At 34.5% G+C, this 22347-nt stretch overlaps 3 protein-coding genes across 9 annotated transcripts; 2 read left to right on the forward strand and 1 right to left on the reverse strand.

Annotated features, from left to right (window-relative positions):
• The first annotated feature begins 1367 nt into the window (after positions 1-1367).
• On the forward strand, positions 1368-6838 carry LOC102589799 (coiled-coil domain-containing protein 94). 2 transcript variants are annotated; one of them, XM_015312238.1, is made up of 9 exons: positions 1368-1530; positions 1744-1983; positions 3824-3973; positions 4169-4303; positions 4423-4488; positions 5466-5516; positions 5626-5739; positions 6062-6146; positions 6382-6838. In XM_015312238.1, exons 2-9 carry the CDS (start codon positions 1786-1788, stop codon positions 6579-6581), a joined length of 999 nt encoding a protein of 332 aa, XP_015167724.1. In that variant the 5' UTR covers positions 1368-1530; positions 1744-1785; the 3' UTR covers positions 6582-6838. The 2 variants fall into 2 exon arrangements, with proteins under 2 accessions (XP_015167724.1, XP_006355226.1); XM_006355164.2 differs by having other exon boundaries at positions 1747-1983.
• A 3283-nt stretch (positions 6839-10121) lies between these two features.
• On the forward strand, positions 10122-14203 carry LOC102590127 (serine/arginine repetitive matrix protein 2). Of its 6 annotated transcripts, XR_001474389.1 has the most exons (6): positions 10122-10488; positions 11075-12046; positions 12285-12816; positions 13381-13511; positions 13596-13767; positions 13853-14203. XR_001474389.1 is itself a non-coding variant. In XM_006355165.2 (4 exons), exons 1-3 carry the CDS (start codon positions 10151-10153, stop codon positions 12772-12774), a joined length of 1800 nt encoding a protein of 599 aa, XP_006355227.1. In that variant the 5' UTR covers positions 10122-10150; the 3' UTR covers positions 12775-12816; positions 13847-14203. The 6 variants fall into 6 exon arrangements, 3 of the variants coding, with proteins under 3 accessions (XP_006355227.1, XP_015167725.1, XP_015167726.1); XR_001474388.1 differs by lacking the exon at positions 13596-13767; XR_001474390.1 differs by lacking the exon at positions 13596-13767 and having other exon boundaries at positions 13856-14203.
• An 854-nt stretch (positions 14204-15057) lies between these two features.
• On the reverse strand, positions 15058-21505 carry LOC102598865 (uncharacterized). Its single transcript, XM_015312241.1, has 7 exons — positions 21243-21505; positions 20402-20638; positions 18042-18150; positions 17450-17495; positions 17238-17323; positions 16141-16199; positions 15058-15495 (listed from the first exon to the last, which is right to left on the reverse strand). Exons 1-7 carry the CDS (start codon positions 21308-21310, stop codon positions 15393-15395), a joined length of 708 nt encoding a protein of 235 aa, XP_015167727.1. The 5' UTR covers positions 21311-21505; the 3' UTR covers positions 15058-15392.
• Between the last annotated feature and the right edge of the window lie 842 nt (positions 21506-22347).

Consider the following 22347-nt stretch of genomic DNA (forward strand, 5'->3'; position numbering starts at 1 on the left):
CCTCAACGATTTAAAAATAAAATTTACGAGGAAAGAAATATAAGTCATAATTTTATTCAACAGAGGATAAAATGAAGAATATTATTGCTACTAAGGACTTGAATATGCTAAACTGTATTATAGGAGCGGGGGTTTTACCCTGTGCGCACCCAAAGGGTAGCGGCTGCGGGTTTCCCTTGTCATAAAAAAAAAAAAAAAAAAAGAATTTTTTTTATTACCCGTTAAATTCAAAGTTTGTACTCCAACGACTTCATTGAAAGGAATTTGTTTAATTTTTCAAAAATTTAAACTTATAAAATGGTAGATTTGCAACTTTTTTTTATTTTTTTAAATAGATCAATTTTATTATTCTATTCATTTTATTTTACGTAAAGAAATTTGAGTAACTTAAATAAAATCCGCATTGATTAGCATATTCAAGTGCGGATTTAAGTCGTTAACAACAATTATATGCTTAATTTTATCCTCCATTGAATAAAATTGGAACTTATATCTTCTTTCCTCATTAATTTATTTTGAATTGTTGACATTATTGTTCTTTTCATAAGAGTAGTGTGAAGAAAAAGGGGTTGGGATAGAGAAACAACTTAAAAAATAGGTTAAAGATTTTATTTCACGAAGATTTTCATTAATATAAACCTAAACTATTTGTATTAAAAAATGGATAAAGACCAAACTTGATAAGTTTTTAAATACTTAAAGGACTAAAATCGGTAAGTTTATAGTTAAGGGACTAAAATCGATAAGTGTATAGTTAAGGACCAAAGCTGATAAGTTTTTGAATAGTTAAATGATTAAATCCGTTAAGTGGTATAGTTAAGGGACCATTTTAGACCCACTCCTATAGTTGAGGGACTATTTATGTCATTTTCTCTACTTATGAATATTGTAAGATTTTTTTTTCTCAACCCGGTGTTCAGAGCCCACATTGGAGCTCCGACTAAATTCGGATTGTGCTTTGCAAGGTCCATTTGGGGGTGACGCTCCCAACATGATTTTTTCCATACCAGGCTCGAAACCAAGACCTCTGATTATGAGTGTAGTAGTCTCACCACTGCATCACAATCCATATTGGTAATATTGTAAGATTTTTGTTTAATCTGTTTCCTCATACACTAAAAAAAAAGTTACAAAAATAATTTAAAAAATAACATTTTCATATGTTATATGAAAAAATAAATTATTTTTATATTTTTTTTTACTTATAATCTTAAAAATAAATTGTAAATAACCTACAAAATTAATTATGTGATCAATGTTGTGGCAAAAAGGAAAAATAAATACCTAGAAATAACAAAAAAGATCAAATTTGCTCATAAGTATAACTTATGAAAAATAGATCATTATACTCTATGTTATATCTCGCCATTATTCGGAGAGACTACAAATACCTTTCAATATACGAAAACCCGAGTTTCGCAAGAGAAAACATCTGCTCAGCAAACCCTATGCCTGTCTCTGGTACAGAGGGTTGCTTACTCGCAAATCTTCATCCGATTCAACTAATTTGGGTTTCCATTATTGGACTGTGAAGAAGAAGAAGAAGAAGAAGAAGAAGCAGAAGCAGAAGAAGAAGAAGAAGAAGAAGAAGAAGAAGAAGAAGAAGAAGAAGAAGAAGAAGAAGAAGAAGAAGAAGAAGAAGAAGAAGAAGAAGAAGAAGAAGAAGAAGAAGAAGAAGAAGAAGAAGAAGAAGAAGAAGAAGAAGAAGAAGAAGAAGAAGAAGAAGAAGAAGAAGAAGAAGAAGAAGAAGAAGAAGAAGAAGAAGAAGAAGCAGAAGCAGAAGCCATGGGAGAAAGGAAGGTTTTAAACAAGTACTATCCGCCGGATTTCGATCCGGCAAAGATTCCTAGGCGAAGACAGCCAAAGAATCAGCAGATGAAAGTGCGTATGATGCTTCCAATGAGTATTCGTTGTGCTACTTGCGGTAATTACATCTATAAGGGTACCAAATTCAATTCCCGCAAAGAAGACGTCGTTGACGAGGTAATTCCAATTTACCCCTTTATTTTTGCAGTTGTTGCTAATCTTTCAATTTTGGGAATTTGGGGTTTGTGTATATGTACTGTTCAACTAATATTCTGATGGGTTTTGTGAAATTTTGTGAGAACTATGTTATATGGGTGGTGAACCTTAAATTGAAAGTTTCATGAGTATATGATAACCTATGTTGTGGCTGAGATTCTTGTTTGGTTCTAGAATTGTGTAACTGTTGATGAGAAGTTCGGACTTGGCATGGGAATAAAACGGATAGTTGAACTGAGTTATGGGGATAGTGGTTGCATCAAATATGTACCGTGTTTAGGCAAATTGTTGTTGATTAAAACTAGTTTTTCCACTGTTTTGGTTAAGCAATACATTGCTTCTTCTGTGCTGCTAATGTTCTTAAATTTGTAGATTATCCAATAGCAACCATTAACATCTACGTTTTAATTTCTTATTGTAATCTGCAATGGTTGCTATCTTATTTCCCAGTTATAGTTATCTCTTAGGTGACATGATATTATGAAAAAGATGTAAAGCATGTGGACAAACCTGTCAACAATATCAGTAAAGAGCTCAAGTTCATCCAAGTACCATAAAAATCATAGATGTCGTCAATTATTGTGAGACGAACAGAAAGCTTTGTTGAAAGCTTTCTGCAGTATCCGAACCGAGGATTAGTAGTGAAACCAACAGCCCAGAAAAAGCCCACCACCATCTTTACCTCACAAAGGTCATCTTTTTAACAAGTTTAATGTTCTTGTCCCACCTGCAAAACATATCCCCAAGTGAAATTCTCAGTATTGAAAGGATATTATAATCAAAACTAATGTGTTTGATATGCCAGTCTTTTTTCGGGGGAAATTGTATCTAATGAGAGTCATTTTCTGGCATTCCTTACAACTATCTTAATTTTTTTTTAACTTCACGTTCCTTCTTCCAATTAATAAGTAGACATTATTAATCTTTTTTTACTACTCAAATTCTTCATTAAAACACTTTCCGACTTGCTATTAATAATCTTGTACATATGTATATAATTTTTGGAAAATATTTTCTAGGAAAATAGGTGGATTTCGTACTTATGTAAGCAAAGAATATTATCCTACAAATATTTGTATATAATCTAGATAAATACTAGTGAGGCTTGGGGGGTTAGGGCGGGTTGAAAATGAGGCGGGTTTAGGGTGGTGAAGACGCAATCATTGTGGAATGTGACGAGTGGAACATGCTTTCTCTGTTTCCACTAGGAAAGTCATTTGCCTTGTTTCTGTTGCAAGGAAATGGCATAACTCTCAAACTATGAACTAATTTTCAACTACAAAATGCCCCGCCAGGAAATTCTGTAGATTACAATTTACATCCTTTTCATACTATCATGGCACCTAAAAATTTGTATGTTATCCAATAGCAACCATTACTTCTTAATCATTCATTGTTCAGATTTAGAGACAACATCTTGATATTCAAATGTGTATTCAGGTTCAGACGTTTTAATCTTAATGCACATCTTTATTTTCTGATGTATATTCAAATTCATACATCTTTTTCTTAATGAAAACAAATGCACATCTTAATATTTAGATGTGTATTCAAATTTGGATGTCATAATCTTAATGGAAACAAATGCACTTCGTAATATTCTGATGTGTATTGAAATTTGGATGTCTTAATCTTAGTGGAAACAAATGAGAACTTAATGACTGAGATCTGAATGATTAAGATTCAACCTCCATTTAGTGCAAACAAATGAGGTCTTACTCTGTAATGGACATGTTCCAATATATGCGTGTGTGTTTGTATGTTCTTGACCTGATTTGTAATCACGTGTCAAATTATGCAGACCTACTTGGGAATACAAATTTTCAGATTCTACTTCAAGTGCACAAAGTGCTCCGCAGAGATTACTTACAAGACAGATCCCAAGAATTCCGATTATACTGTTGAATCAGGTGCAACTAGGAATTTTGAGCCTTGGCGTGGCAAAGATGAGGTTAGAATTTTATCGTCTTGTCTTCATCATAAAGAATTATATCAACTTGTTGTTGTATTCATATCCAGCACTTCCTTTTGTAGAGGAAAGAGCGTGAACCTTATGTTTGATATAAAATATTTCGTTTTTTCATTTTTCAGGTTCCAGTATCTTGTGCATTCATATTTATGTTTTCTTTTTTCTTTTTACTTTTAGGAAATTGAGAAGGAGAAACAAAAAAGAGATGATGAAGAAATGGGCGATGCAATGAAGTCATTAGAAAATAGAACATTGGATTCAAAGAGAGAAATGGATATTCTTGCTGGTTTAGATGAAATGAAATCTCTGAAGGTGAGTCCTGAAGTTTCTTCTTGAGTAATTTTTGTTTTTTGCCTTGCTACATTGCTGTGGTGTATATTCTGTTTTCGTTTCTGACAATTTTCCTACTTTTTAAACCCCAACTTTTTCAGTCAAGGCACGCAACTGTGAGTGTAGATGCAATGCTTGAAGCTTTGCAGCGGTCACATGAGTCAAAGGTATGATGATGTTTCTTACTGTTTTCAGGTCTGATTAGGAGTGAAGATTTTCTCCCTGATGACTAAGTGTTCAGTATCATCTCATGTCTGTTGATTGGTTAATTTAGAGAACTTCAAATTTCCTATATAAAGTTGCTGGATGTATAAACTTCTTTAGACACAGAATATGGATTTCACTTGAGGTCAGTCATGACCAAAGCTTTCAAAAGAAATTGTTGTTTATCAGATCAAATCAATATGCTCCCCCACTATTCAAATTCTATGTGCTGAATGATATAGCCCTTTTAATTATGAATCAAATCACAGACTAAACTTTTCAATTTACTTCATTCTTGAACACCATCTTTTATTAGATATTGTGTAACTCAAGCTCAAGACACCTGTTCAAAACAGTAACAGAAAAAAAGAAGAAGATAGAACAGAATTACTTAAATTAAAAATAAAGGATTGTTTTTTGTGAAATCACACATTTTGAAGTCTGATTAGATCATTCGAGGTGTTTAATTGTTAGTGGAGAATCATAGAGAATTTTAATTGAAATTGATAAATGTAAAAGCAAAATATAAAAAAGAAATTTAAACAAAGAAAAAACTAGAGTTGATGTGTTTAGGTTGAATTTTGGTCACTCTTATCCTAACTGTATATTTTGGAGTTCTTTTGGTAAATTTGATTGTGGACTTTAAGGTTCCATTTTTACTCTACATGCAAAGAACGTTAGCTTGGAGATGATGTTGGTGTTTGTTCTTAGGAAGCACCAAAAGTATCTCTAAATCTTGTAAGGAGTATGGAAGAAAAAATAATGACTTAAATGAAAGGCTATTCAGGATGATGAGAATAATCACGAGTGGTAAGCTCTAATAACTAATTATGAGAATCTGTTGACGTACCTTTTTATAATTAGTTGCCCAGTAATGTGAAACATTTGACTGCCTGCCTGCCTGCCTTCTTTATCATATTAATGCCAATCACCTTTACAGGAAAAAAAGATGGAGGAACAAGATGAAGCTCTCATAAGATCAATTTTCCAGGTTGGTAAATCATAGTCTGAATAACTATTATTAGTTCATAGGTGTACTTCTAAATTCTGATAGTGTAAATTTCTTAGCAAGTTTTCTTGGCCTTTTAATTTCAAATCAGGGATCAAGAGAGACTGTCAAAAGAATCAATGATGAAGAACTTGAGGATGATGACGACGACAACTTGGCTTTCTTTACCCCTGAAAGTGCAGGGTCAGAAAACAACTCTCTAAAGGTACAAGTGCCTGGTTATCTAATTCAGTTTTCCAAATTCCAATTATTATATTGCCATCAACCCACTTCCGTACAACACAGAAATAAATAATTAAAATGGCAGCATCTACAAAATGATTAGTCTCCTTTACGTTGGACCTGCCATATGTCTGATATACAACTAAAGAAAAATAGAAAAATACAATGTAAATCCATAAATTAGATTACAGTTTTGTTGGGAGCAGCGCATCTACTGTTAGACTTAAATCTAAATGCAATATCATGTCTTAACCTTCTTTTTGTTGTTCCTTTTTAACACTATGCTTATTATTGTTTAAATGCAGAAGAGAAAGGTTTCCGAGGAACCTGATGAAAAGCCCACGAACTTTTTGACGAAAGCCAGCATTAATGACAGCTCTAAAAACAAAGGTAGGCTCAGTTTATTTATCTGATTCTCTTCTGAGGGTTTCATTGCTTCCCATTATACCAACATCCTTGTATGACTTTTGGTGGATGAAATGTTATAAACTCTTCAATGATCGTAGAATTCGTAGGTTTTACTTGGGGAAAAGTAGTAATAATGGTCGTCTTTACTTTTTTGGGACATTCTGATAGAAAAGCTTCTGAGGGATCTCTAACCCTATCTTCACGACCTATCTTACAGATAAAGCATCAGCAGGTGAGAGTAAAATCATTTTGAAGTCCTCATCAGTCAAAATATCCATAGTCAAGAAGCCAGTCTCGAACTCCAACAGCAAGCAGACAGTAGAATTTAACAAGCAAGACGCGCAGAGCACTGGTGCTGCGACAAGCAGTGGTCTACTCTCGTTAAGTCAACAATATGATAGTGATGACGATGATTGATTTAGTGATCCCTTCAACCTCTATTTGTCCAGATATATCCGCCAAAACTATTAACCGCGGGTGTGATTTTCATCGGGTATGCTCTTCCTATGGACACTTGAAATGTATGCAAGCTCAAGCTTTGGCTCTCTGCGAACCACCCCGTCTGTCAGTATCAATTGGGATGTATACGTTGCATTTTTACATATTTTATAACTATCTCAATGGTTCAAGAAAACAGTTCCTCCATTGTTAATGCAAAACATCTCTCATTATACTTTGCCTTCTTTAATTTCCTCCTTTCTAATTTATGTCTTATTCTATAGTTAGTCGTTAATAAAATGATTTGCAGCTAAATTTTTTATGGCTTATGTTAAGACTACAATCCACTAGTGGATTACTTTGGGTATGTTGTCGTTGTAGGTTAGACCACATGTTCCAAGAAAAGAACTCTTATTTCCATTCAAACATACATAAATTGAGATGGAGTGAGTATTATTTTTATCGGCATTTCTAGTAATTTCCAAAATAACCTAGAAAAAACTGAAGCTTTCGTAATCATATTTTGTTGAAAGTGAAAGTCTGGAGTGTGCATCAATCTATTTGGTTTGGTTTTATGTATTATCGATTTTCGATTTTTAAATATGTTAAATCAATAACTAAACTAATAAGATATTCTATATGGGTTCTCAATTTATTGGTTTTGATCCTTAATGGTTTGATTTTACCAATAAAAAATGATCATAAAATAATTACGTAACTTCCAATAACTTGGTGCGACAAGACAATAATGTAACTTTACAAATGCTCATATAAAGTGACTATGTAACATGAAAAAAAAGAAGTTGTACAAGTGCAACATAAATAAAAGGATACTGTGAATTGAAGGCAAAAAGGCAAAGGTAGCTAGTAACGGATAATATATTTTATAGGGGCAAAGTAGTATATTACTATTGTTTTAATGGGTTATTCAATACAATAACATTTTTTTCGATTTGATTTTTGCCCACCATTTTTAAAACATAAACCTGTGCCAATCCAACCGGGCTATTGTTGGCATATCCAAGTAGTCCGACCCGACAAAGTCGGAAACCCTAGCCACCACTGTTATTCTTCTCCATAACATACTATATAAATGCCCTTACAACCCTATAAAAATTCCGCCCCTTTGTGAACCTCAAAAGCTCCAGATAGCGGAACTTGAAGAATTCCCCTGTTAATTTTGTTGCTGTTTAGGTAAAATTGTTCATCAGCTTGTTTTATATTAGATAGATTTATGTAAAGAAAAGGTGACCAATTAGCCAGTCACACACACATCGGCTCGCCGATGTTCTACTCCGTGTGAATGGTCAGTATGTTACCGATAGTAATATCAATGGTGTTTGATAGTCTTATACTGGTGAACTGCGTTTATTCCGCTTTCACCGACGAGGCTATTCCCATTACATTCATTCGATTTCTATGCATGAAATTTGAAAATTGGGTATACAAGTTGCAGCAAACATCACTTGAATCTAATAAGATGATTCACAATATCGGTAGAACAGATTTCACTAGTTATTAGGATATAGCCATGGATGATCAGGTGGATATTGTATGAAGGCCGCAATAGAAACTTTTTAGATTCGTAAGGCCTGTAACATTTGAGATTTTCTTAAAACAATCTAAAATGAAATAAAAAAATATTGACTATAATTAAATATTGTAGACGTTATTTTTTCAAATTGACTTGTAAAATTACACTAAATATTATTATTGTTATATGATACAACATCAATCAACTAAGAATCCAACATTTAGGCCTAATTCTTGAAATTTCCAAATTTTACCAATTTAGATAATCCCAAAAAGTGGTGTTACTACATTCATTGATGAAATACTTTTTTGGATGAGACTATGAATGACCTACATTTTTCTATAAAAAAAAAAGATTTTACTCAACGTGGACAAGTTATAGTAAACTTTAATTTAAAATATTAACTACCAGTAATACAAGCAGACAAATTTAAGAGTCTACAAAAATATTTCATAAAGCAAAAGACACTTCGAATCAACAAGAGAGGGGCGGGGCGGGTGCCCGCACACGCATAAACCTGCAAAGTCTTTACCCCGCTCCGCTTTTGGAAAAATTGTATGAAATAACAAATTATTAATTCAAATTAAATGTTATATCTATAGTTTATTTTAATTGTAATTTGCAGCAACATTCCCTTTTTTTGACATTTGATTTGGTATACAATTAGTCATTTTATATATTTCGATATAAAATATATAAAAAACGTTTGTGTTTGTATAAAACGAGAGAAAAATGTATATATACAAATACAAATGTATATATTTTCGTCATATACACTTATAATTATATAAATGCATATTTTATTATACAAATTACAATTTATAAATTGAATTTATACAAAACTGAACAATTTGTATAAAATTGAATGTTTGTAGCGAATTATACAAATCAAAAGCTTCATAGCAAACATAAAATTTGCTATGGAGTGCAATTATGCAAACTATAGCTATAACATATAAATATGATTTTTATGTTTGCTATATGTGAAAGTTGCTCGTTATTTTTTTCTTGCCCCACCCCGCTCCACATGAACCCGCCCTGCCCACAACTTGTGGTGGAGTGGTAGTCCTTCATCCTTAACCAAGAGGTTTCAGGTTCGAGTCTCCTTGGGTATGGAACCTCAATGTGGGACTTTCGATTGTGAGTTCAAATTTAATCGAGTTCCAATGTGGATACCAAACACCGAAGGAGAATAGAAGAAATGGAAAAGAATAATATCCAAGAAATAGTACCCCTGTATATACATACGTTAAGAAAAATGTTGTAATGTCTAAGTAACCATGATAGTACTTTTTTTTATCAAGTAAATATAAGACTTTGGAGCGGAATAGTGGAGAAGCACACTCAAGTAAAAATATGAAATTTCTCTAAAATAAAATATTCTAATTAAAAAATATAAATAACTTATACAGTTATACTCATATTTAATTATAAAAAAGAAAAACTATTTATTTCTTACATTCTGTTTTTAATCTAATGGGTCATAAAAAGAGAAATAAATGGAAATAAATTGAGTATGTAATTATAGATATACTTCATTATATATGTACATATTTTTAAAAAATCTATCTAAATAGAAAGCTTATCAAGCTATTTTTTGTGTAGAACTTTTTATTATAAAGGTTTAGATATTTGACATCAAAATGTGTGTATATAATTCATATTATAGGGATATTTTTAATGTTATTTTATCCAACATTATGTCAATCACCCATAAAAAATGTACTTAATTAAAAAGCTAATCCTTTCTTAATAAGAAGTTCCATTTTCAGCTTTGGATCTGAACCTTTTTTTTCTACAAAAAGCCTTCTACCTATGAGTTTCGTAAATTTAAATTAGTTGAACTTTAATCCAAAAAATACTTAATTCTAATTCATAGCAGATTTGTGTTAGTCTGATTTACCCGAAATTCATGAACCGACTTACCCGATCCGATTAAATCCGGGTTACTCATCTATCTATAAATTAGGGCAAATAAAGGTTCAGATATTTTTCTCTTCTCTTTCCAGCGAAGATGTACAACGGAATCGGCCTACAAACGCCGCGAGGCTCCGGCACCAACGGCCACATCCAGACCAACAAGTTCTTCGTCAAGTCGAAGACGAACAAAGTCCTTGTAGACGGCGGCAAAGGTTACGAGTCCGGTCAAGGAACTGCCGGAGTGTCGAGGAAAGCAAACAAGGACATTCTCGAACATGACCGGAAACGGCAGATTCAGCTCAAACTTCTTGTCCTTGAGGAGAAGCTTGCCGATCAGGGATACACTGATGCTGAGATCTCCGAGAAGCTCGAGGAAGCGCGAAGGAATCTAGAGGCAACATCTGAGGAATTTGGAGGACCTACCTATGAAAAGTAATTTGTTTTTCTGAATTGTAGTTATAATTTTTCCACAATATGCGCATTGGATCAGTTTTTGGTTATGAACTAGCTAATGAATTTCTGGATTTGACTGATTTGATGCTGTTATCATTCGTCTTTAGAGAATTTGCTATGTATTATATTTGGAGCCACCAGAGTTGATAAGGAAATAGAAATATGATAAGTACAAGGAAATTGGAGAGGGAAAAGAAGTGTTGTTATTACTTACAATTTTGTGATGCTTTTTTTTAGGTCATATTTTTTGTTGTTTTGTTTTTGATCGGACTATGGTACTATTTTGAGAAGTTAACATCTTTTTGATTTAGTAGGCTTTTTAAGGAGATAAAAAATGTTGTTTGCTTTCATTTAGTCTCGATGAGAGGAAGTGGGAAATGTCAGTTTAGCAGGATGAACTATAGAATTTGGATACAGATATGAGTAAGTCTGGTTGATTCTTGTGTCCTCTTAACGTTAAATTTCTACCCGGTTTCAAAAATCAGGACTTAATTTGTTTGTTTTTTTCAGTCTTTTTATAGATACTGTGAGGTTGATATGCAATAACTAAACTTGTTCATTCCAGGGTTTCGGAAACACAAACACACCAGATTGCTGCTTTGAAAGAAAAACAAATGGAAAACTTAAAAGCTGCTCTCAAGATAGGGGATGAACACGAGACTCAGAAGCAGCAGCATGATGCTTTAGCTCATTTTGAAGAGGGTGAAGTTAATGACTTGGCAAAAGAGAAGGACGAGGGTAAGCGTCATAAAAAAAAAGAGAAGAGAAGAGGACGTGACAATTCTTCTGACACTGACAGCAGTGAAAGCCATGCCAAAGAGTCTAAAAAGATCCGTAAGAAGGCTCTTGCTAGTTCTGATTCTGATACTGCTGGTGGTAATAAGTCAAGAAAGTTGTCTGTCAAGGGCAAGAAGGCTAGAAGGCGGCATCACAGTGATGATTCATCGTCTGATTCTGATTCTGACTCTTATTCAGAGTCTGATCATGAGAAGAAACAGGTGAAAGTCCATAGGAGACATTTTGTGGGTGATGATGATGGCCGTGATGCAAAAACCATTAAGCTTCAACAGGGTAGAAGACATGATTCTGATGAGGATGACCATGTCAATGACCGTGATGTCAAAAACAAGACGATTCAGAAAGAGAAAAGACATGTTGCTGAGGATAAATATGATGATGGTCGTGATGCTAAAAACAAGACCTCACAAAGAGGTAGAAGACATGATTCTGATGAGGATGACCATGACAATGACCGTGATGTCATAAACAAGATGATTCAGAAAGAAAAACGACATGTTGCTGAGGATAAATATGATGATGGTCGTGATGCTAAAAACAAGAAGTCACAAAGAAAACACTATTCTGATGATGATGGTGGTGGTGATCCTGATGTAAAAATCAGGAAGATTCAGGAAGGGAGAAGACATAACTCTAAAGCTGAGTATGTGATTGATGGATCAAGTGCTAGTCAGGAGTTGTTGCGGGGTAAGAGAAAACTAGACGATGAAAGCCTGGATCAACGTGAGGGGAAGTCAAGGAGGAAATGACAATGATGATGGTCGTGATGCTAAAAACAAGAAGTCACAAAGAAAACACTATTCTGATGATGATGGTGGTGGTGATCCTGATGTAAAAATCAGGAAGATTCAGGAAGGGAGAAGACATAACTCTAAAGCTGAGTATGTGATTGATGGATCAAGTGCTAGTCAGGAGTTGTTGCGGGGTAAGAGAAAACTAGACGATGAAAGCCTGGATCAACGTGAGGGGAAGTCAAGGAGGAGAGATTCTAGTAAAGACGAAAAGTATTTAAGGGCTGATACTGAAGCTGAGAACCCAAATAGGTCATACAGGAGTACAGAGGATAGGAGTAAAGATCAACAGACAAGAAGATCTGGTGGAGAATATGAAGGTAATGATGGAGAGCGTGAAAATAAGATTCAGAGTGGGAATGAGCTGCAACGTGAAAGCCAACGGGAGAATCGAGATTATGAAGTGCGTGGACAGGAGAGAAGAGAAAGCAGGGATGATGACCGCTGGGAAAGGAAACACAAAAGAGATGAAGAGGAAGATCAGTACCGGAAGCATGAGAAAGAAGGGGAATCTCAGCGTGGAAGGCATGAACAGGAGGAGGAGCATAGAAGCAGAATGCGTGATAGTTACAAAGATCATGATTCATACAAGAGGGCTAGACATGATGATTCACATTCTAGTGGAAGGAGAAGATATGACGATGAAAAGTATGCTGATAGGCAGACTAGGCGGTGAAAGCTGCTCTATAGATATTGTTTTATGTCGGAAGATCAATAGGTGAGTTCAAACTTGAGATAACTTGCCTTGTTCTTTACGGGAGAGGTCCCTTAAAAATGAATTTCATAAAGAAACTCATAATTGATTATGGTTTCTTTTTTATTAATTATGTACTGCTTAATTACTTGCAAAGTCCTTCCACTAACAAAATATTCCCATTTAAACTATGTACTGCCCAGGTATAAAAAATATACTGCTAGAAGTGAAAACTGAAGTGTCCTTAGAAAGTAAAAAGAAGACATTAGAACTTTGCTGACCTTAAATTTCACTGACAGCTTCAATCAAATGGGATAGTCACTTTCTGCTTACATCTGGGGTCTTGGTTTTTACATATGTTATAGTATATGGGTTTACATCCCCGTTTGGTTTTTCTTCCAATAAATTTTAAAAAGATGTCCATGCTTTTCATGGAAACTGGAGCGTTGATCATACCAAGCTGCCATTACCATTTGAGTGGACAATTCTTCAATTTCAAAATTGCCACTTGAATCTTGAAAGAAACTTTAATTGTGCATTAGTGGATGAGCCGTTGAAAAGAAAGGTAGTTTTTTTCCTCTTTGGCAGGTGTTTTGCTACTATTTAGGGGTGTTTCTTATTCGAACTTAGCTAATCTGTGAGGGAATATAACTGCTGGTCAAGGCAAGGGTAAATTCCCAAGGCAATGAGGAGTAGAGAAATTGGTGCTAAACTGGAATGTATGTATATATTTGAACAAATGATTCCTTTATTGTTAATCAACACCAAAAAAATGATAAGAGGCTCTTGTTTTCTTTGGCCAGATTCCTTACACCTACGTTAGGATTGTTCATTATATCCCCCCTTTCAAACTGATTATATCGTTGGGCTCCAATTCTCTTACAATTATGACACAACGATTCGAAGATTTATGGTTACTGCATTGAACATGCTCTTTTCCAAGTGCGCTATGTTTCAGAATGAAGCTTAAAAAATGTGCGCATTTATTTATATCCTTTAGAAGAATTACATTATGTGATTGGCTGACATCCTCACAATTTGTTTTATTTGCCCGTTTCAGCAGCTCAGTGGAGGGGAAGAAGTGGCTGATGTCTGGAAAACAAGCATAAAGAGGCATAGTTTGGTGAGCTGTCTAGTATCAAAGGGATATGTGTGGGGTTTAGTTCTCGAAATACTCTGAAGTGTAGCTAAATGGGATTTTCCTGATGACCCTGAAATTGTTGTGCAAGGGTTGGCTGTAATAAGTTCTTTTGTTGTCATATCTTTGACTCTTGTATGATTTCTTATTTGGGAATGTGTGCTACATTTGCTTCCTTGTGTGAAGTGAGGTTCCAGGCTCATGTAGAACATGCATGTTTTTCCTTTTGGTGATTTTGATTGCAATAGATTCTGCAGAACATGTTTTGGAATAGATGATTTGGATGCATGTGGCTTGAGGTTTTCTATTAATGAGGATGATCGATCACACACGCTTAAAGCGTTTCTCTATCCTTTGCACAGACTTGCTTCATACTATGTCAAAAGCAGGTTGGTAGCTTCCCACCTCAAGAAAGTTCCCTCTCACTCAATTCTATAACATGTTCTAGGGCATCTTTTTCTAATAACAATGTTAGCGGCACTTTTGAGATGCTGCCTTGAAATTGAGTCTTGTCAGTTTCATTTGACTCGGGGCGTCAGGGACCCTCCAACAGAAACCTTGTCTTTTTTGTAGTCGATAAGTTCTTCCTCCTAAAATGTCTAGTCTACTCCGCAAATGTATGCAGTGAACAAACCACTCAAGCATTTGACATAGTATGAAGTTGCTTTTCTCTTAGTTTTGAGCTGTGACTTTGAAAGAAGTTCTTGGTAGGTAGCACTTACCTCGAATGTGCTCTATAGTTGGGCTCCATGTAAACATTGGATGGAAGCCAATCTTTTTTTAGTTACTTTCATGAGAAGTATTTTCTGAAAATGTATTTCATGATTATCGATTTGAGGGTGGAAAGTACTTTTGAAATGAATATATATTATATATATATCAAAGATTGATATTAGGTATTTTGATTGAACTTTTGAGGACTAGGGAATAGGGATAATAGTAATGTCTGAGCGTCAGATGGAACAAGTTATGCGAATTAAAAGTTAAGATAATTATAGGTAAAAAAGGTCATTATTAGGAAATCATTTTTCCTCTTTGATGAAATATTTTACTCAGATCAGACCCCTATTCTAAAGACATTCGTTTTCTATTTCCAGAGTCCTAATGTCACTTTGAAATTTTTTGGTAAAAATAATGATTTCACTAAGGGAAGATAGACATATTGTACAAAAGAAAGGAATATCAAATGGGCGGCTTAAACTTCAGCCATGGAAGGATGAAGTTTCGTACATTTAATATACATACATAAAATACATGCCGAACCAACTTGTGCACACCTAAACTAGTCCACGGGCGAAGTCAGGAAGCTGAGTTGAAGCTTGCCACATCATACAAGTACAAGTGTCTGGTAAACTTGTCCACCAAGATAGGAGCAAATGTGCTCACATGTAGTATTATAGCTAGAGGTGTCCTCGCGGAGCCATAAATGTAGTTAACTTACTCAGGTACAAAAGGGGTTGGTTCACGACAGAGATTTCTGATATTGTCGAACCCAGTTATCATAATCCTGAAGCAGTTGTTGCAATAGCAACGGTACTAGCCTGTCCACTAAAGCTTGCATCATTCTGTGTAAAACGTGATTCACCATTAGGATTGAGAATTTGAGATGAAGTACAAAAGTTACAGAAATAGGAAATAGAATTTGATTTTAAACATGATCATTGTGTATGAAAATTATGATGGCCGTTTCTATTTTGCTATAGAAATATCATTTTGAAAATGGAAATGAAATGTCTGCAAAGTGCAGAACTATGTTTATGCAATAATAAAAGAGTGTTCAACTGAATTGGTCACCATTAAAACTAGTACCAAATCTATGAAGACCTCTATGTTCATTTATACGCTGATAAGCTGAAATTATCAAGAAAAAGTGTCACTGCTAACTGGTCATGATCAACTTATCTTCTGGAGCGAAGGGAATTATAGATAGAACTTGGCAAATGGAAACATGCAGACGTACTGAGGTTCAATGAGATGGACTATTCTTAGTGCAAATGATTCCGAAGAACTGTATCTCTAAAATCTAGCAAGGACCACTCATGACCCTCGGATTCTTTGCTTTAATATGGACCTTGCTCTAAGAAAAATCCAGGCACAACAACACACACATATCAATAAACAGAGTGTTAATGTGTAATTTAAACTGCAATATTTGTTTTTATTACCATTTCCGATTACAGAGAGTAAAGACAGTGTAGCAATAGACTTACATGTTACCAGGACTCTCAACAGCAGAAGTAGGCAGCATGGTGAATGGCATCGTATATATCTGCAAGAACAATCTAAGGTGACGACTCCGATCTGAGGGTCATAATATTCAAGAAACTTCTCTTGTCAATATGATAATTGTACTGAAGTTGTAGATATTCAAAGGAAACATATCAAAAATACGTTTCACTGTGGCATGAAAATAATCTAGTCATTCAAATACATTTAGACCTCGGTTTTGTGAAGTGGAACAAAAATTTGAAGATTGATCGATCGTTCATGACCCATCAGATCTGGTTAAATCCCACATACCACGTTGTGATGTCACTATGCCTGACTCCAAGTCTACAACCAGATGGATCAGTGATATTTACCTTGGGAAGTTCAGACTTGAACAAAACAAGAAATTGTAACTTGAGAATTTACAGGGAGCACAGTTAAAAAGTTCATCCCTATTCCAATTAAGCCTTAACAAGTCAATGATGAGAAAAGTAACCTTAGATTCTATACATATATATGACACTATAAACATATAATGTGTTATCAATCTAACAATCTTGATAATAGGTCTTTTTGCTTCCTACTGTTTTATGGATGTCATGCTAAGAGTACTTTTCTCTGAATAGCAGGTCCCTCATAGAAGCATATCCAAAAGGCATAAATAAGCATAGATAACTAGAGAGGCGGCTATCATTCTACAGAGGAACAATATTTACTTTTCCTGATTACGTGGGTCAAGGGTTCAAGCCATGGAATCAGCCCTTGATGTGGTGTCAGGGTAAGGTAAGCTTCTACATGACACCCCCTTGGGGTGCCTTCCCCAGACCTGCATGAACGCGTGATGCTTCGTGCACCCTGCTGCTCTTTTAGTTAGGAAAAATATGCTACTGTAAATCATATATGAGGACAAGGAAGTACTCTCTTTATCCCTTGTTGTATGTATCTAAACATGCACGAGCATAAAGTGATGTTGTCCCAGAGAAATTCTAAGATGAAGAACCGGTGGCCTTTTGTTTCTGAGAAGCTTTTCTACATTTGTCAAAGGAGATTTTTCATGAAGAATAAGCATAAAATATTTAGGGAAGAGAGTGATAATAACCTCAAGAGATATATTCAATTTCACATCAACATCGAGGAAAGTCTGAGACCCAACTGTTTCCCACGTTATATGGTTTACCATTGATGCTGCAAGTTAAAAACACATTGCATGTGTTTAAACATGTAATTATAAATTATGATAAATATGTTACAAAAGCTCAGCTTCGTTCAATTTGATAAAAATTGTCATGCTCGAATGTTGTTTTGGTATACCTAAAAAGTGGTCATTCTGCTGCTCTACCAGATCAGAACCCTCAAACTGCAATGAACATCAGAATTTAGGATTATATATCTTCTTAAAGGATAGCTTAACTGTAAGAAACACAAATCTCAGATTTAAATGGAAAAAAAGAAGAAGATCCCAGGACATGTATCTCAATCGCAATGAGGGAGTATTAAGTTATATGTGGGGGATGCTAACGTCCAGAAGAAAACTGTTCTCTTGCATGTACAAAGACAGGGGAAATTAAACCTTAACTCACTCCTTGCTCCCCTCCTCTTTCTATCACTCCCTCTTCTCTAATGGTACTAACTACCTTAAAAGCAGATAGCTGCAAATGAGAACATTATCACTCTCTGTATCAATTGCATAACTGGCGATCATACAAACATGAATTCATAAGAAGTCTTCAGACAACTAAAGATCTACGAGCCTTTAGCTACCTCATGAAAGAAATCAATTAGAACCTCAATTGTGATAGAAACTTTTGAAGATTCTTGGTCTAGAAGAAACAGGTGTTGGACAGCACATCAGAGATACTAATTCCTTCGGTTTGGGTGATGTTTCCAGAATAAGGAGCCTTACCTTGCAAGACAACATCTCCACAGTGCAGTCTTCGCTGGTCGGGTTCACTTTTAGTGTCAAAACAGGGGCAACTTCAAAATTCAGAAGTTGAACTTGTGGAAGAGTACACCTGCAATTAAATCATAATCAGCAAGATCTTAGAACTCTTATATGGGATGAATAGGCTGCGGAGGACACATGAACAATTTTCTCTGATGAAGATTGGAGTATCTAATATCCATACATGAATGTTCCTGATTTTCAATCACCAAATAGAAAGGTACTAGCACTAAAGTAGTCAAATGCTCTCAGAGACTACAGGCAATTTCTATAATATGATTATTTGACAACTCCACTGAACAGTTCTATCCGGATCTCCTAATCTATGCTGCACTTTACCCTTTCTTTTGATGTGCCATATCTTTGATGGATTCCTCAACATACACGGAAAATATGCTAAACGTTAACCTTACATTGGTAACATATAAACTAATAAAAGTCTAAGACACAGCTCAAAGATTGCAATATAGTCCTTGAGGATTTCATATCTTCTCGGTTTACACACTTGTTTTCCAGGTATAGGCCGGTGGTTACCTTCTGGAACTGAAATCTGTTCTTCCAAATGCTTAGAGTACCTAATTAACCATATCATCTCCTCCGTTAAGGTAAATAGGTTAATTAATGTGTACTGATATCCACACACTAAAAGGGAGGAGAAAATTATTTTTACCCCAAGTTTGATTCTCTATTCAAGAAGCCAAGAAAGGGTTGCTAACCCCTTGCTTCTAAGTTCTAACTAAGAGTTGGGAGTTTAAGTCACAAGGGAGGTAAATATGACAAAACACTGTTAGGCCTCGGGGAAGGGGAATTAGGGGCTGGAGTTTACCAAACTAAAAAAGGTATCTTTATTTAAGAAAATCAATCATCTGACATCATCTACTCAAGGTTGACAAATTCTGGTCATCTATGCTACAGAACAACCAGATTTATATATTCTGCTCACTAAGATGCTATAGTAAGATTCCATAAAAGTCTCAAAAAAATATTGAAGTAGTAATAATTAGTGCAAATGATAGCCATGTTCTTTTCAACATAAATCCAGTGGGATTTCAGATCTGAATAAGAAGTTAGGCTACTTAGCATGTCCATTGTTGATTAGTCGCTATTGGAATTCATTAGTCATCTTTCATATTTGGAGGGTAGAATCTCATTTATATGCAGTTCTACTTTATACATCAGAAGATCTTGCTTGGTAGTCGCTGGAGTTTTTGTTGCGTAAGCTGCTGGTTGCACATTTCTTTGCCCCACATTCAATTGGCTCTTGCAAACATCCGTTGCGACTTGGTTAGTGTTACTGGATGCTCATAAGAATTGACTTTTAATTAAATGAGCCTCTGTTTTAGCTACTTTCTTTCTAAGTGGTAACAGGACAACTGGCAGTTTTTTCATAAGTTTCTTTTCACAAAGAGTTGCAGTAAGTCTTGGTTTAAAAGTGGTGCCTTGTGGTCAGGAGCACTTAGCTTATTAGCTTTTAATTATAAAAAATGTTTAGGTTATAATCTTATGTTGATATCACAAGCACAGGGAGCTAATAACATTCTTCTTTTGAAGATCGAAGTGTGAACCTGGGGAGAGGGGCTGATATACCAAGAGTTTATTGTTGCTAAACTAGCACAGACCACAAGAAACTTCTTTATATCGGTACATAGACCAAAAGAACCTACAGCTAGGATGTATGAAGATTTTGAAAATCAAAAGCAAAAAAGAACCAAAGTCTCACGTCATCATAGTATATGATAGCAAGAATCAGGCTATGTCAGAAAATATCAGGCGGTCATTAGGCAACACCTACTCACAAAGCTTAGAAATCATTAAGCCTTTCTAACTACTGATGAATCTCAGAAACAAACTTCTTACCAAAGCAAAATTAGATGCACTAATTAATTTTAATTCAAATTTATAGTAGTTATTCCATTCACATTTGATGACCTGACTGTACAGAATGTGGATCCGTAAATCATTTAGAATGCAGCATAGAGGCGAATTCCCTATGCCTTATGGTTCATATACCAATAGAAGTATAAGAGTAATTATAACACGGTATGATATGGTTAACTATTTCAGCATCCTAATAGTTCAATCAGCTTCATCTCTTTGCACAGTGGCGTTTGTTCTGCAAAGCTTCTTTTCTACGTATCAATGATGTTTCCACTCGTTTTTCAATACTTAAGCAGATAACTTGAAAACTACTTAACACCTAGCTACAATAATAAAATGCAACATTTCACACAGCAAGAACAAATGATAGAAGAGAAAGATGGAATGTCCTTGGACCAAAGTACCTAGACAAGAATAATAGGCAAGAAGATACAAATCATTACCTGTACGTATTAGAATCAATAGATTCAAAGCTTTGCAAAGCTCTCTTGTTCAACATTGCCTCAACACCAGATTTATGGCTTAGAAACTCACTTATATGCAATGATTTACTGTCTCCACCAATACTGTCATGTTTGGGGAGCTTAATTCTGTCCTTCTTCCTGGCAGAAAGGTTTGCTCTCTTAGCATCTGAGTTTGACAAGTTAGACTTGATCACTTCGACAACTCCAGCTCTCTTCCTGAAAATCCTCATTTTCATTTAGCCATAATAGGATGAGGAAAAAAAGAAGATTGAACACTCACTAATCAATTTGTTTCTCTTACTTCCCCTCTTAGTCCGTTTAAAAGAAAACGTCTCTTTCCTTTTTTGGCAACTCTCTAGTTCTAACTTTCCACGTGACATGAATAAGACCACAAAATTAAAACGCATTTTCGTACAATCTACATATCTTTAGTTTAAGACCACGTGGTTCAAAAATAAACAGACGGAGTATTTACTTAGATACACAATCATTCCCTTTCAGTCCTTCCTGCCTTTACTTCTCTACTCTTTAATCTCTTATCATTGTAAAACAGACAAAGCATAAGGCTAACAACAAGTCATGAACATATCTCTGAAAAAACATGAAATTTATTGTTCAATAGGAACAAATTTGTGAAATTTTTTCTTGATTCTACTATGACTGAACTAAAATCATATCATTTAACAAAATAACACTAACCCCACCCCATCCCCTCCCACCCCACCAACCCAACAAGAACAATTTCATAATTTAACATGAGCAACATAGTCAAAAATCAAAACAAGATAACACCACTTGGGTTGCATAAGAGTAAATTCACCTTGAAAAGGAGCATTCTTGGAATTGAAATGATGGAATTGAGCAAGACCCATATTGAATAACCCTCATAACTACTTGTTGATGGGCAGCTTCTAAGCTTTAATTTACAAATTAATGTGTAATAGCCATGGCATTGAGGAGAAATTGAAGCAAAGTTATGGTTTTTTTTAAGCTGGGAAAGTGGGTGTGTGCACATTATGTGTTCCTCCATGTTAGGGAGTTTGGCTCATCACCATATCTATCCATTCACGTGTACAACTTGGAAAGAGCAACTCCAAAAAAATAGGGATTTTTATTGGTTTCGATAATAATTTTAAATTAATTTATAAAAAAATTTAGTCTATAATTAAATTTATAGATTTTAAATAAAATTTACATTTTTTCTATTTAATTTATTGGTTAAATCAATTTTTGCACACTTGTAATTGTAAATAGAGGAAATAATTTGTGCGTACATAAGATTTGTAGAAAATTGTGATTCTTTTGCTTTAATTTATGTGATATATGTTTTTAGTCTATTGTAAAGAATTTGATATTATGTTTTTCGAATTCCAAATATTATATTTAGAAAAATAAATTTCTTAAAAATAAGGAAAATGACGATTATAATGAAATGGAGAAAACAAATTATATGAAATTTCATATGGATTATATCTTCTCTGCTCTTCGCACATCATCTTTATCTTACCTAACTCTCGCCCTTTGCATTACCTCTATCATCTCTGATATTTATTTAAATTATATATAAATATATTTAGAATCTAACAAATATAAAAAAGATGTCTTCAACCGTCATATTAGTGTAGAAAAATATACTTTTTCAGATTCTCTATGGGCATTCCAACAGGAATAATTATGTTGTCTAGACGATAAATAATAAGCAATATTACCTAATTAGAAACAGATATTGTATAGTTCAATCCAAATGCACTAAATTTCAAATAAATCATATTTATTGTTTGATCAAAAAATTCGTCTAAAGCCATGTTCTCGAGCCAATTACATCCGTCAAATTGGAGATGATAAGTTTGTCTTTCTATCCTTCTTCACTTAAATGACGATGTTAGTTCGTTTGTCACAAAACTCACCTATTGAGATCGAAATTT

This window comes from Solanum tuberosum, unplaced genomic scaffold, assembly GCF_000226075.1.
Source record: "Solanum tuberosum cultivar DM 1-3 516 R44 unplaced genomic scaffold, SolTub_3.0 scf00191, whole genome shotgun sequence".
Classification (NCBI taxonomy): domain Eukaryota; kingdom Viridiplantae; phylum Streptophyta; class Magnoliopsida; order Solanales; family Solanaceae; genus Solanum; species Solanum tuberosum.

Coding starts and splice junctions, on each gene's coding strand:
- LOC102589799 (XM_015312238.1), top strand. CDS start 1,786: ATGGGAGAAAGGAAGGTTTTAAACAAGTACTATCCGCCGGATTTCGAT. Junction 4,304..4,422: donor ATGAAATGAAATCTCTGAAG/GTGAGTCCTGAA, acceptor CAACTTTTTCAG/TCAAGGCACGCAACTGTGAG. Junction 4,489..5,465: donor AGCGGTCACATGAGTCAAAG/GTATGATGATGT, acceptor TCACCTTTACAG/GAAAAAAAGATGGAGGAACA.
- LOC102590127 (XM_006355165.2), top strand. CDS start 10,151: ATGTACAACGGAATCGGCCTACAAACGCCGCGAGGCTCCGGCACCAAC. Junction 10,489..11,074: donor GGAGGACCTACCTATGAAAA/GTAATTTGTTTT, acceptor TGTTCATTCCAG/GGTTTCGGAAACACAAACAC. Junction 12,047..12,284: donor CAACGTGAGGGGAAGTCAAG/GAGGAAATGACA, acceptor GGGGAAGTCAAG/GAGGAGAGATTCTAGTAAAG.
- LOC102598865 (XM_015312241.1), bottom strand. CDS start 21,310: ATGAGGGTTATTCAATATGGGTCTTGCTCAATTCCATCATTTCAATTC. Junction 20,639..21,242: donor CAAGAATGCTCCTTTTCAAG/GTGAATTTACTC, acceptor GAGGATTTTCAG/GAAGAGAGCTGGAGTTGTCG. Junction 17,496..18,041: donor TGGAGATGTTGTCTTGCAAG/GTAAGGCTCCTT, acceptor TGTTCATTGCAG/TTTGAGGGTTCTGATCTGGT.